At 43.3% G+C, this 14,285-nt stretch overlaps 1 protein-coding gene across 2 annotated transcripts in view; it reads left to right on the top strand.

The window, feature by feature from the left end:
- The window catches only part of fbln2 (fibulin 2), a 55,329-nt gene that overhangs the window by 25,918 nt on the left and 15,126 nt on the right, over positions 1–14,285 (top strand). For both annotated transcript variants that reach the window (XM_030052643.1, XM_030052642.1), the window contains exons 5-8: positions 909–1,095; positions 4,721–4,930; positions 6,869–6,985; positions 8,941–9,042. In XM_030052643.1, the coding sequence (XP_029908503.1) occupies positions 909–1,095; positions 4,721–4,930; positions 6,869–6,985; positions 8,941–9,042 (616 nt within the window). The remainder of the gene's footprint in view (positions 1–908; positions 1,096–4,720; positions 4,931–6,868; positions 6,986–8,940; positions 9,043–14,285) is intronic.

Genomic DNA, 14,285 nt, shown 5'->3' with positions numbered 1-14,285 from the left:
ATAAAACAAAATTGACTGAGAAATAGCTCCTACTGGCTCGAGAGTGCAAACCTCGTGTCTGTATGTTAACAGAGTCAGGTGGAGTATGACTCAGTTTGGTTTTAAATGCTTCAAGGTGATGAAACTCTAGCGTATAAACACATCAGGCTGAGGTTCCACCCATAGACAGCTGTCAAATATTATAATTCCTTTGCCTCAGCCACAACAATATGGTGTAAAGTGAGTACAGTGCTGCATATTAGACTTTAAACATCAAACAGCCCCTGGATGTTTGAACTGTTTGAACATCCTTGTGTCGGCCAGAGCAAATTTTCAGTCTGAGATAGCTGTGCCAGCGCACTGTACAAGTTTTTATTAAAAGTCAATAAGGTTGTTTGTATTTATTGGAGAAGAACAAGGTGAAATATTTCAGTAAAGAGCTGCCAGAATCTCCAGTTTCTATGCGCATCATTCAGACCTGTGAATGCTTCCATATGGAATTGGGAAGCATGCCCGTTCCTCGGAGTCAGCTCGAAAAGCTTCCAGTGTTTCTCCAAGAGGAAAGCGGGTGGTTAGGCCCTTCAGCCAACTCCTCATGTATTTTCGGCAGCTGAGCTGAAGCGCCGGGCCAGGGCATTGTTGCAGACGGGAATGAGAGAAGATACCGTGCTGGTTCTCGTTGAATGGCTTGTGGTTTGGCTTGAGGCATTAGCTGAAATCCTGCAGCTCTTTTTTTTTTTTTTTTTTTTTTCCTGCACAGGGATGGACTAGCCTGTTTGTCTGTTTGCTGTTATTGCCCACCCTCCTGTCTCTATTTACTAAACAGGGCTGACAGCGGAAGGCCACAAAGAGAGGTGCTGATTAGAGATGTGAAGTGCGCTCCGGTGACAGGCTCCTAATAGGCTCTGATGTTGTGTCTGGGTGGGCAGGTGTGCTGCAGCTGCTGCGCCCTTGGCCTGCGAATGCGGAGTGAAGGACGCGGGTGCAATGCCCATCAGTACCTGGGCTTCCCGTGCGGCCACGTCTTCCTCACCTGCTGTGAGGAACAGGAAGGCCTTGACCAGCTGCCACTGAAGAGGAAGGAGAGGCCCAGACCCACCGCCATGCCCAGGAAAGGTAACCGAGCCGCACAGCAATGTTCCTCTGACATGAGGATGCAATGTGGAAAAGTCATTCAGCAGGCATAACAGTCTGCGTATCATTTACGTGCAAAAACACTCGACTTGAGTTTTAGGCCACGTCCACACAGTGGAGGCCTTTTCATTACATTTGTCCTCATGTCCACACAAAACATCATTTTTCTTGGCTGAAAATTCAACTTTGGTAACCCTGATATTATCAGATTGATTTGACTATGACGTCATGCAGGACTGAACAATTAATAATAATAATAATAATAATAATAATAATAACAATAATAGTAATAATCTTTATTTAGAAAGCACTTTTCAAAATCAGCATTACAAAGTCCTTCACAAAGGCAGACAATGTAAAATAAAATAAAATAATGATTAATCATAATGACCAAGAGCATGGCCAAGTTCACCTTTTGATAAATGTAAAATACAGTATGTCTTTTTTCTGTTTTCCAGATTTGAGGAAGCATGTTTGTTTGGTACAGACCCCAGCAAAAATCACACCATCATCAACAAATTGTTGGATGTTAGCTTTTCAGGGAAAACAAAAAAATATAACGCAAAAATGATCATTTCACTGAATCTGTGAATCATAACGCAATTGCAGTATCTGTAAAATGAATTGTAATATGATTTTTTTCATCATATCATTCAGACCTAACATCATGTTAGGGCAGAAATGCTTCCTCACACAGCTGCAGCTTTCAGCATTCAACAGTTTGTGTTCATTTGTAACTTTCCGTTGGAGTTGATGTTTTTGTTTTGGGGCATTATTAGGACCTTTTTATCTGGACATTTGTATTTAGACTTGCACATTATGTAAGTCAGCAATGCCAGCAAACCACTCCAATCACTCCTCAGCTTCTTTGCGTATGCTCATATATCGGAGATTTTTGTATATTTGCATGTACAAAGACATTTTTAATGACAACACTACTGTGGACGGCTTTTTTTTTTTAAATTTCCCAAAATATCCATGTAGATATGTCCTTAGTCATGTTAGTTAGGCCTGTTGCTATCTAGGTAAGCTGGTTAGCTAGACTTGGTCATGCATGTCACCGTCATCCTTACCTCTTAGCCAACAGTGTGTTTTATCGGTAGAGGTTTAACTCAGCCAATAAGATTGATTCTGTCACCAGAGCAGCACCTGTGAAAAATGCTTTTATAATCAAAACTCCAAAGTGCATAAAACATGGAGTTTGTGTGGCTACTGTAAGGGCCGTCAACAAATCTGACACCGCAGGAATATGAAATAGCTGCGGGCACTGCCATTGTTTTTCATTCAAGTTTGCGACACAGAGGCGGAGTGCAGGCCGTGTTTGATCTTCCCAAAGACAGATGCTCAAGGTTGATTCGTTAGGTGTCACGTTACCTTTCAGAGTAATGGGGAAAGATGTGGGCAAGCTGTGATGAATCAGGAACAGATGGCAGCTCAGGCTGTTGTCTCTCTACTTGTGCCAGCAAAGTTTTCCTCTGTCTCTGATCCATCAAGTACCTAATGCCACTGACATTTACATCAATGGATTTTCTAGCAGCGCAAGGTGGGATGTAAATGGCTCGATGCAGGGACAGTGAAGCACAGGTGAAAAATGATCCATGCACTGGATTGAAGCCCAATAGTCCTTTACTAAAGCAACATGTCAACCAAACAAGGCTTATGTCAGGCAATCGCAACTTTCCATGTGTTCTTCAAGTTTACTCATACTCATACTTAAAAAAAAAAATCCAGCACTTGGCATGAAACACATTGGATGTGCGCTCTCCTACCTGTCTATTTAATGCAACATCCTCCAAATGCCATTGCTTGGAGCAGGTAGGTTCACGAAATGGGATTTGCTCATCTCTTGTTGTTGGGTAGAATTGAAGACTGTGAGAAAACAATGAAGATTACAGCATGGCACCAGATTCGTTAGTGGTTTAAGTCCCTATCTGTTGTTCCTCTGGTGTAGGAAGGCTACCTAAATAGTATAACAGTAGGGAAAAATTATCTAATAATTTAATTTGAGATGCAGACTGATGATTGATGGTACCATTATGTATTTGGCACGCACAGACCCTTGGCCAGCACAGTATTTTTTTTATTTTTTTTTTTACTTTGTTTGTATGCATATTGGATCCAGACACACGATGAGCAGTTATAGTACCTGGGCCACAAAGCTTTATAGCTGGAGGGATTGTCCAATTTTAAGACACTGTATCTAAGTGTGGTAGTGAGGTAAGGTCTGTCTCCCCACTGACTCAGCCTGTTATTTCATTCACAACATCTGAGGAAATCTTCATAATCCCACCTTTTAATGGGCTCTGCTCTAACCATCAACTGCAGCTCATTTTCTTCAACTTTGAAGAGGAAATTTGGTTTGAATGATGTCATTCTGAAGTGAGTGTCAATTAACCTGCTGAAAGCTGTGGAAGGGTTTAAGAGCAATAAAAGTTGTGTAAGCCCTCTCTGTCTCTATCACGCTCTCTCTCCCTCTCTCTTTTTCCCTCTCTCTTTTTCCCTCTCTCTCTCTCTCTCTTTCTTTCTCTCTCGTGGGATGCTTGAAGGCATCAGCCTTAGCTTAGAGTGTTTTATGGATGAAAAAATGGATGAGATGCACTGTAATTATTTCCATGGGGGATATGTTTTCAGTCTTATGACTCACCGCCTTTTAATTAAAACAGGAAACATTTAATCTCCCCTGCTCCTCTGAATTTAAACCCCAGGTAATGACTGTGAGAAATATTTACCTAAAGCCAGCGGCTGGACCTGTTGCTCCTCTTTAATTTGTGGCTTCACTTATGGCTTTTACCCTATGATGTATAGTAGGAGGTTGCCTGTGGTGCATTAAGGCTGTGATGCATGTTTTTTGGGTCAACAGAGGCGGGCAACATTCCAAAAAAAAAAAAAGAAAGAAAAAAAAACAGGAAAATGAAAAAAAGTGATACACAGAGTAGAATCAGAAATGCTTCTTGGCACCAAATCTCTGGTGTTACTGTGAGATTGTTGCCGAGATAACCCTAAAAAAATTGGCTCATGTACCTTCGCCTTTAGCCTTCAAGTGTAGCTTCCAGCTTGCACCGGAGTTAAAATGAACAAATGTGATAAAAACACTGTGATAAGAAAGTGTAGTAATAGAAGCAGTTGTTGCAGGTGGACAAGCACTTCAGACGAGCTGAAAACCTATCTTTGCAATAAGCACCTAATGTCATCCTCTCTCCACTTAATGATTTGCCCACTCTACTCACAGTAATTGCTCTCTAAAAAAAAAAACTCAAAGCGCTTACTCTGTTTCTTTTCCCAGCACCTCAGAGTTAAATTGTTGTTCTGTGATCACAAGCATATTTTAAGGGCATAAAGGCCCTAACCTTAGCACTCTTTAGTTTTGGTTGCTTCTAATATTGATGTTAATTCTGCTGTTGCACTCATTAGAAGTCCTGAATAAAAGCATCAGCTAAATACTCGAAACATGAATGTAAATGTAAAGGAGGAGCAGATGTTGTTTTGTGTGTTTGACTAAATTTCGTGAGGTGCGGTTTCTAATTTGAGAGCCCCCCTCCACCTCTCAACACACATACACACTCTCTCTCACACACACACACACACACATCTCTCTCATTCCTTCCAGTCTCAGACAGCAAGTTCCCCAAGGAGGCCTTCTCCATCCAAGCCACAGACGAGGCTGCCAACGCGGTGGAGGAGCAGGAGGATGTGAACGAGTGTCAGCTGTACCGAGGCCAGCTGTGCCAGCACACATGCACTAACACCTGGGGTTCATACCGCTGCGGCTGCCACCCGGGCTACATACTGCAGCCGGACGGACATTCCTGTGCACCCGGTGAGTCACACTGCAGAGCTTCAACTGGTTATGCTAACATGCATGCGTTCCATTCTCAACCTTCTGATTTAAAGGGATACTTTGGAAATTTTTGCATGAGTTGCAAAGGTTGCATAAGGCTGAGACTCACTGCTTGACGTTACGTCCGTGCAGCCGTATCGCTATTAGTCAATAACCCATACAACTTCATGACAAAAAACTCAAACTGTCCCTTTAAGTAACCTGGATTTGAGTCCACATATGTATTTGTCCTTTCTCAGTTAGAATAACCCCGGCAAGCTCATGCCCCTCCTATGAAAACCTCAGTGAAGATGCCTGGCTCACTACCATCTTAAGCAGGTTTCTGTGACAATGAAAACATCTCACTTCCCTCACTCCTGGTTTTCACCATCTGTGCAAACTGTCTTTACATTTTTATGGCAACAAAAAGTGAACTGTATTTCTGTTTCGATTGGGACTGTCATTTCCTCACATTTATTCAAACCCACTGCCACTAGTTCAAAATGGAAGGGGACAGCTGGTGCCCGCACCTCTTCAAACTTTTTGTCCTGGCAGAGTGTTCAGTATGTAAACCATTTTCCTTTTCTTTTTCCTTTTTTTTTTCTTTTTTTGTTTCATAGCAACAGGGATAGTCCATTGCAATGTATTCAAGGCGCATGTAAACAGCTTAATTTTATGGCCAACATCTTGACCACTCCTTAATTGAAGTATTGCTAACGCCTGGCAAACTTTTTTTTTTTGGTAAAGCACAGATAGTTTTTGGAAAATCTGCAGCAGCCGAAAGGTTAAAGAGGCTGGATTTGTGTCCGAAAACTTTGAATCCCTGGACAAGCTTAGAAAATCTGGGTGGAAAAAGTGAAGAACCAACTGCTGAAGTGTCACTACTGACAAAGTGACCTGAGCCAAGCATTAAATCCCCAACTGCTCCATTGGAGCTACTCAGTGGCCAACAGTAGAAGGCTATGGTTATTATTGTATGAGGCAGAAGCTGACTGCTGCTGGAGAAGAGCGTGCATGCTCTGCATACATTTCCTGGGTTAATTAAGGTGAAATATACATGTATATGAAGGTTAAAATATACAGATAATGCTTTAATATGCTGCACCAGCGATGTCTTTTTCGAGTCATTCAGAAATGGATCCCCCAGAGAGACTTTATTTCAATGAAGCACGCTAAAAAGTTTTGTGGCCATGAATGTGAAGAGCTGACGTCCCAGCCACATAATGATAATCCCATAATGCAAACATAAATCTGATAGCACAGAGTCTGATCAGATAAGAGTTGTTTACACAGGCTTATGACTACAGTCTCCTTCACATTAATAGACATGGGGTTCATGTGTGTTTGTATTTGTTCTATAGTTCCCTTGGTAATATGTTGCAGATGCCTAAACAGGAATTCATTGACAGTGAATGAGGGTTCAAGTAACCGATAAAACTTTACTATTTTTCTTTCAGTAATTTAAATGCAGGAATCTTGATTTTAATGTATGTTCTCCGATGGTTATTTCATTATGATTATGCGGCGGCTAAACCAACAATAGATCTACTGTCATACTTATGGAACTTGAGGAAGTGCCACAGGCTCATCAACATTCCCAGCAACCTCAGCTGAAAGATAACTCCTTCCCAGAGCATGCACTATTAAGAAATATAATGACAAAAACGTACGGGTCAAATTATGTCCTTCCATTATGAATAAGTGGAATATTACTTTTTTCTTTTCTTTTTTTTTTTTTTTTGGTTTTAATTGGTTTCATGCGTTAGGCACATGTGAGTCAGCCTACAGGTTTCATTCACTCTGCAGTTTTTGTTTTGCAGTATTTTCCTAGTTTGAATTTAACCCCTCAGCTCACAGTATTTTTATTTATTTATTTATTTTTTTTTTACATAATTGAGATGTTCCTCCTGGTCTCTGTCAATGTGTTTGTGTTTCCAGTGAGTCCTGATGAGGACAACAGGGTCAGAGAGGAAGACAACTCGGCCATGATCCCAGCACCAACCACTATTACCAGTACAACCACCACCACCCCTGTTCATCTGAATCCCTGTGCAGGTAAGGCTAGTGTTACTGCTCTCCATGTCCTTAGTTACAGTAGTTATTCAGCACCGCACACATTGGAGTTATTCAAGCATTTATTGGAGGCAGAAATCCAGTAAGTTCAAGTGTAAGTTGCGGTTGATTTGGAACCTGTAATCACTTTTACAGTTTCAAGCAGCTTTTGATAGAAAACCAAAAATGACACCCCTTTACCAAACCCTCATGGCAGGTGAGACAAAAAAAAAATAATAATAATCCCCAGAAGCCAACAAGGGGAAAAATGGAAGAAATGGTGTGAATGATCCCCGAAAGAGAAAAAAGCCCTTTCCAGGCTGGCTTGGATGCAGTGGGTGCTGAGTGGGCAATTATTAGCTCAAATACAATCCAGTTAGTTAATTAAATTGAAAAAATGAATCGAATCAAAAGCAGAAAGTAATTGCACTGGTTAATAAAAACAAACAGTCTTAAACCACTAGATATAAGCCAACGAGATTTATTATGAGCGCACATTTGGCAAGGATAAAGTAGCGAAAGAAACAAATAGGCGTCAGATTATCGACACAGTTCATGCCAGACTTTTTAAGATAAGCTCCTCTCCAGGCAGGCTTCAATTGGCTGAGCTAAATTTAATGGGCGGAGCCAAAGAACCAGTGAAGTTTGACTGAAGATGAGTGAAAAAAATCAAGGTATTAAGAGCCAAGAGGACACTTTCTACAACTGGGACCATTTGTTTCACCTTCTGGTGCTGTTCAGATGAGGTTAGCTCACATCCATTTCAGTAGGGCTCATTTCAGAGGATGGGGGCCTTGTTGGTAGACAATGAATTTGCCATCCACGATTAAATGAAAATACCATATTTTGCAGGCTTAAAGATAATGGACCGACGTTGCATTAGGAAAAAGGGAAAGGCCATTAAGTATCTCATTTAGGAATTTTAAAAAGATGTTATTTGCAGATTGTTGGCCTTGATATTCACCTCCCAGTGTGATATTCTTCTCCAGCGAATCCTCCCTTGGCTGAGGTCGTGCGTGCTACGAATTTATGTGCTCTGAGTGATGAGATGATTTGGGGGTTAGAGAGTGTTTCATATAACGTAGGGGAGTGTACGATTCACGAGCCGTCAGTGATTGCTCTCCTGCAGCGCCGCTCTCCTCGGGCTCTCTCCCCGGTCTCTGTGTCGTGTGTGAGGAGCCCAGTCGGACGGACACATCTGGTCAACACATCAGCTCTCCTTTTATTCAAACACGGCGAGCAGGCTGGGCTTAGGAGGGCTGACGTGATGTGTCCGAGTGCTGTCTGGTCGCCTTAAGGCAGAAAAAGCGTCCTTAAGAGTAAAATTGAAACGGGGACAGCCCCTTCAAGGCTTGCGCTCGCACTTCAGCCCTTGTTAATCTGCCAAGTGTGCGGCCCCGCAGCATGTCCATGAGCTAAATCTTTATCAAGTCAGGAGGGCATCAAGTGAAGTCAAATGAGTGTATTTATCCTCAAACTACTGTTGCTGCTTATACAAAGCTTGCTGCTTTGACTGCCCCCCGAAAAAGCTCTTCCTCTTTAAAGTGTCTCTGATTGTTAGTTATAAGAAAAGCCTTATTGATTTATTGATCAGACTTCTAACATCTCACCACATTGCCTTAGCGAGGAATACGTTGGTGAGAAACTGTGGGGAAACAGTTGCTGGCCCGCGCCTCTTTGTGACCATTGAGCTGTTAAATAGGAGGGAATTGATTCACTCATGTTGAATGAGGTGGCTCATGAGAGGCTTGTTCCTGCAGGGTGTGATGATCAGAGCTGGGGTGTGAGGGCGAGGTCCCGAGGAGCCTCGGGGAGCACGGCAACAGGGCAATGAATTACTGGGACAGGACAGGAACAAAAACAAGAGGAGTTTGTAACTGACTGACTGTCCCAGAGGCACAGCCGTGTGGAATCCGGAGATGGATGTGGTCATGCTGCTGCTATTTTCTCCCTCCTAGGAAACGGTCCTTGCAGTCAGCAGTGTACGGTGGTGGTAGGCCAGGCCCGCTGCTCCTGCTTCCCAGGGTTCTCGCTGATGGCAGATGGACAAACGTGCGAAGGTAAGGGCCAGCGCTCCCTGTTGTTTTTGTTAGTGTTTGCAGTAATTGGAGCGATTCACAAAGCTTCTATGTGTCCCTTAAGCCGTCAAGCCTCAAGCTGGGTTTGCACAAGGTAACAAACAGCCCCCCAGCACCAGCTACACTCCTGCGGCATGCACAAATAGACGTACGCACGCATGCACGCTCGCACGCGCACACACATACAGTAAAGCCATTGACAGCAAAACAAAAAAGCAATGGTGCAGTTTGTCCAGAGATCCGGACACTTTTTTTTAATTGGATGCAGTCACTCATGAAGGAGGAAAATGCAGGTCTTGTGACACTTAACAATGCATCGTCTGATTGGGCTCCAATTTCCTTGTGGTGGAGCCCATTGCCTAGAGCACGAGTCAACCATAGCCAATTACTCTACACCCGCCTATAGCTGCAGTAACAAACACTTGCCATTACATCTGTGTGCTTAGCTATCTCACTTCTTAAAGTTGTCCTCATTCCACTGATATTAGACAAGCTGCGCTCAGCCTCGCCCCACAAGAAAATGTAATTGTTACTAAGCCAAAGACCATTTTTACATGAAGGGCCTCTCAGTAATAAATTTGGTGCAGTAGTTAGTAAATTGATCTGCGGATTTGCTACAAAGCTGGCAGATATTTCCCTTTGTAAAGATGTGATATATGGCCCACCTCTTTGGAATTCAATACAAAACCACCTCAATAATTCTCGCCTGTCCAGACTCCTTCCTGCACCAAATTGCACTGTTGGGTTAACCAAAGACGAGTCATCATAGAAACTGTCGAGAGGGAAGAGGCTTATCGTCAACTTAGAAAGTGAACAATGTGATCGTACGCCTGCTTAGGTAGGAGTCTCGCAAGAAGCTTAACATGCTTTCATGTGCTTCCGATGTGTTTAGGGCCTCTTGTTTAAAAAAAAAAAAAAAAAAAAAAAAAAATTCAGCTTTAATTGAGACTCTTAAGAATGTTTTGTAAGTGCAGCCCTCGCTTTGGTGATTTAATGTGTCAGTCACAAGAGGCGAAAGCACTTCTGAATGCATAAGTACTGCATAAAAGTTAGTGTTTCCCCCTCCTATCACTTCATTCAGTGGGCAGGGTGAGGACTTTCTCCCCTAAAGTGTTCCCACATGTTAAATGTGGGTGGGCAACATTTGGTTTAGTCTGGAATGAAACAAAGGAAGCAGCCAGAGTGGGCTAGCCCTGCAAGATGGGATGGAAGTGGAGGGGGGGGGGCGGGGATTCATTTCAACATTTTACTGGGATGTAACTAGACTGTGAAGCAAATTGCACTCGGATTGTTACTGTGCTGTAGCATATGGGAACCCGGAAGCACCGACACCTTGGATGTTTACATGGTACGCCGTTTACGATAGAAACATCAGTGGTTTGTTTGGGACGTGCAAACAAATTCCTCAAACGCTGACGGATTGATGAGTGCGATGTCGTGTTTGCATGATATTCCGATTCACAGTTTTACAGGGCAAATAAAACGCTGCTTTTATTTGGTCCACCTGTAGCTCTCCCTGTGTTTTGTTCTCAGCTGTGTCAGATGTGAATGAATTCAAGGCTGGGGGCGCGCTGTGGCTCCCCTGGAGATTTGTGTGTGAATGAGGTAGATCCCTCCCCTCCTGGTGTGTCAACCAGGAGGGGATGTGCAAAGAGGGCTTTATGCACAACATAAATAGCAAGTGTGTGGAGTTAAGCAGTGCTGTGGCATTATTTCCTCTCATCACCAAACTGTGAATGGATATTATGAAGTTTCCCAGGCACACACACACACACACACACACGCATGAAGCTAAACACCCAGGCACCCAGACAGAGAAACTGAATTCTAATTCAGACATCATAGTGGTTGCCAGCTCCCATGCATGTGGTTGCCATTTTCGCTCTGCTTTGAGATTCACTCATAGCAGGACGAGGCAAAACTGTTGCACGCAGGGGTGGATGTCATCTGCGCTTACGGAGAGCACACTGCAGGAAGATCAGCTTTCACAGTTAATTAAAAGGACGCCAATTATTACATATGGAGAATCCTGGATCAGGACCCTGCAGTAAATAGCAATCAAGGCCTGCTGCATCTCATCTGCTTTTATGCTTCCCGTGGTCGCATTGCTAACATAATCTTTAGATTTGCATGGCTGGGATTCTTGGACAGCGGCATCACTGCTGTCCACAAAAATTTGCGAAAGATATTAAGTCTGATTGACCGCATCCTTTCCAGAAATATGGCCCCACCCACTCAGAGAAAATCCTCACGATCCTATTAACTCTCAGGGTAAAGGGCTTTCTCATTTAGCTTTTTATTGTATTATCCCTCAGGAAGAATCGCCATAATATTGACGTAATATTTTTCTAGGGACTTAGAGTGTATCTGGGGTACTCAATTATGAGTTTATGATGACCTTATTGTACTTAATGGTATTTTTTTATCGTTTATGATAACAAGATACTATTCTCATCACATTCCCTTAGGGTCTTATAGTTTTGTTGAGATATTTTCATGCTATCAGTCTAAAAGGTATTCAAGGATTACCCTTTGTGATGGCCCTTTTCATTATGCATGAATATCCCTCACATTTATTCTATAAACAAAAATAAAGACACATAAATACTTGAGCTCATCTACACCCTGTGAGCGGCGCATCTCCTGAATCGACCCCCATGTCACCGATGATTGAGCAATAATATTCAGAGTTTGTAATGCTCACAGACTGAACTTCAGTCCCACAGGCCTGCATCTGCCTAGGCTCCCACCTCAAACACACAGCATGGTCAGGAGAGCCAAGGTTGACTTCATCAACCTCGGCTTGAACTCCCTAGAAAATGTGATCGTCTGCTGGGTCCAGTGTGAAAGATTAAAAAAGGTGCGTTTTCTTCCTGCGTTTGCCTCTGTCCTTAATCGCGCTGCCTCTCAGACATCCCCCTGCGTGCATGGCCTCGTCTGGTCTCTCGATGAAATCCTGCCAAAACTGCTTCCTCCTCTCTCCATTTGTATTTTCCAAAGCAGGGTCTTTGTTTTCATTGTGAATTGCAGCACTTAATCTCCAACAACAGTGTAACACTGCTGCCTCTGGGGAACAGACGAGGAAGGTGGGGACCTGGAGGCAATAGACTTTCAATTTTTTTTCTTTTTTCTTTCTTGAATGACGCACTGGAAATAATGCCGGCCCCCGAAGCCCTGCGGTAGAAGGAGAAGGCGACTCTTTACTTGGAAACAGCCCCGTCCATCCCTAAGCCCAGAGGATAGGGCGGACTCAGTGCACAGTGTTACTTGCCCCTGGAAATGTGCTGCCTACAATGAAGACAGCAGCGTCTCCCGGTTTGGGAACAAACAGAAAACATTTGCACACGCAGCCCCAAAACAAGTGTTCTCCACCTCTGCACTTATTATACAGCGCGAGTCCTGCAGAATCTACTGGGTGTTATGCAACATCAAAAGAGAAAAATAGTTAATTGTAGTGTGTAAGACAAATGTGTTTCCCACAATTCTACTGAGGCTTTTCATAACACAATAGCTTTTTGTCCCGTGCTGTGAAAGGTGATGCTTGTGTAGTTTTGCAAGGGGAATAACCCGAGGGGCGAAGAACTTCAGGACGTCCCTTGGAAACCAGGTACAACTTGAAAAGCGCAGATCAACTGTTTTTCGTCCTGTTGCTCCCTCTGGGAAGGCGCTCCAAAGCTCAGAGTTCATGCAAATTTTCTGTTGCAGAAGTTGAGAGAGAAATTTCAGCGAGGGACTGCCAATAGACACATGGGCAACACAGGAGACTCTCTGCCTCTCTTGCTCGCTGTTTTTTTTTTTTGTTTTGTTTTTCATCGCTGGCTCCCATCATGCAGATTTTTGCAAGACCTTTATGCCGGTTTTCCCTGTGGAGCGCACCAAATTTAGGCGTGATCTTCAAATCTGGATGACCGCCACACACACAAACATAATAACACACACACACACATGCACGCAATGTCACAGCCTGGCCCTGTTGTCACATCCAGTTAATTTGCCTTGCGATTCATGATAAGGGAATGCAGCAGTTCGATAATGATGAGCCACAGCGCAGCTATGATCCGCTGTCTCGGCACGAGCTCGGCACTGTCATAAATCAACAGTGTCTGTTTACCTGGTGTAGTGCTGTTTGACTGATAAGGGTTTAAGGATTTTCCACTGCTTGTTTTGTTTAACCCATACTGATGAGGCAAACAAAGCTGACAAACACAATGTTACTTTGGTTGGCCAAGATCTGATATTTTCAAAGGAGCAGTTTACCCAACATCCAGAAAAAAAAGATATTTTCCCCACTTATCCCTTCCATGTTACATCTTCCATATCTCCCATCACCCGATATCGCTTGACCATGAATTCATTCGTCTTAGGGGCGGATAGATATAGTTTGCCAGCGTTCCTAGGCAGGGAAATAGTTCCCAGTGAAGCCCCTGTTCATGAGAGCTGTGGGTTATGTTGGGCATCTGTGGCATTGTTTTTGGAAAGAGCTGTCGCTGTCGGAGTTTTTCACATGTAAATTTTTGACAGCTTGAGCTCCACAAATGAATCCCCGGGCACCAGGAGACAGGGAAGATTGTGGCAAATTGAAAACATGTCCAAATCACGCAGATCATGCAGTACCTGGATGGATGTATTTGCACAAGGGGTAAGAGGGCAGATGTCTTTTTTTGAATTTTGGGTGAACTGTTCCTTTAATTTGACTCAGGGTTTACAAAGTGGCCATTGTCCAAAGTTGAAATAATGAGTGGCCCAATGAGTGGCACTTGTGGACACATTTTGGGCAGGTGTTTGTCAGGATAATGTGTTTCGACCCTGCCCACCAAATAAATCTTCATTTAAAATAAGTATCTTGGCAAGGCACACTTATGACAGTATTGTACATAAGGCAAAACTGGCTGGTGTTTTTTTTTTTTTTTTTTTTTTTTTTTTTTTAAGCAAGCACAGCCAAAACATGGCACTTCCTGATTAGCCTCATGCTCCTCGAGGTAAGAATGACTTTCTTTGTTCGTTTGGCTCCATATTTATTTGCTTGCGCCCATCTGCTGCTGACTCATTGGGCTCCATCGCGGTGACAGGAGGAAAGTAGGAGTCGGCCGAATGGGACAAATTATGTGCAGGCTCTGTTCATCAGCTAATCCTGCGAGTCGGTCTCACCTCCAGCGCCTCCTTATTGTCCATCTCCGCCTCTCACTCTCTCTCTCTGACACACACTCTCTCTTGTTCCCCCTCGT

Source organism: Myripristis murdjan, chromosome 5 (assembly GCF_902150065.1).
Source record: "Myripristis murdjan chromosome 5, fMyrMur1.1, whole genome shotgun sequence".
Lineage (NCBI taxonomy): Eukaryota > Metazoa > Chordata > Actinopteri > Holocentriformes > Holocentridae > Myripristis > Myripristis murdjan.
Note: the sequence above shows the minus strand (reverse complement) of the source record. Positions and strands in the feature narration are given on the sequence as shown.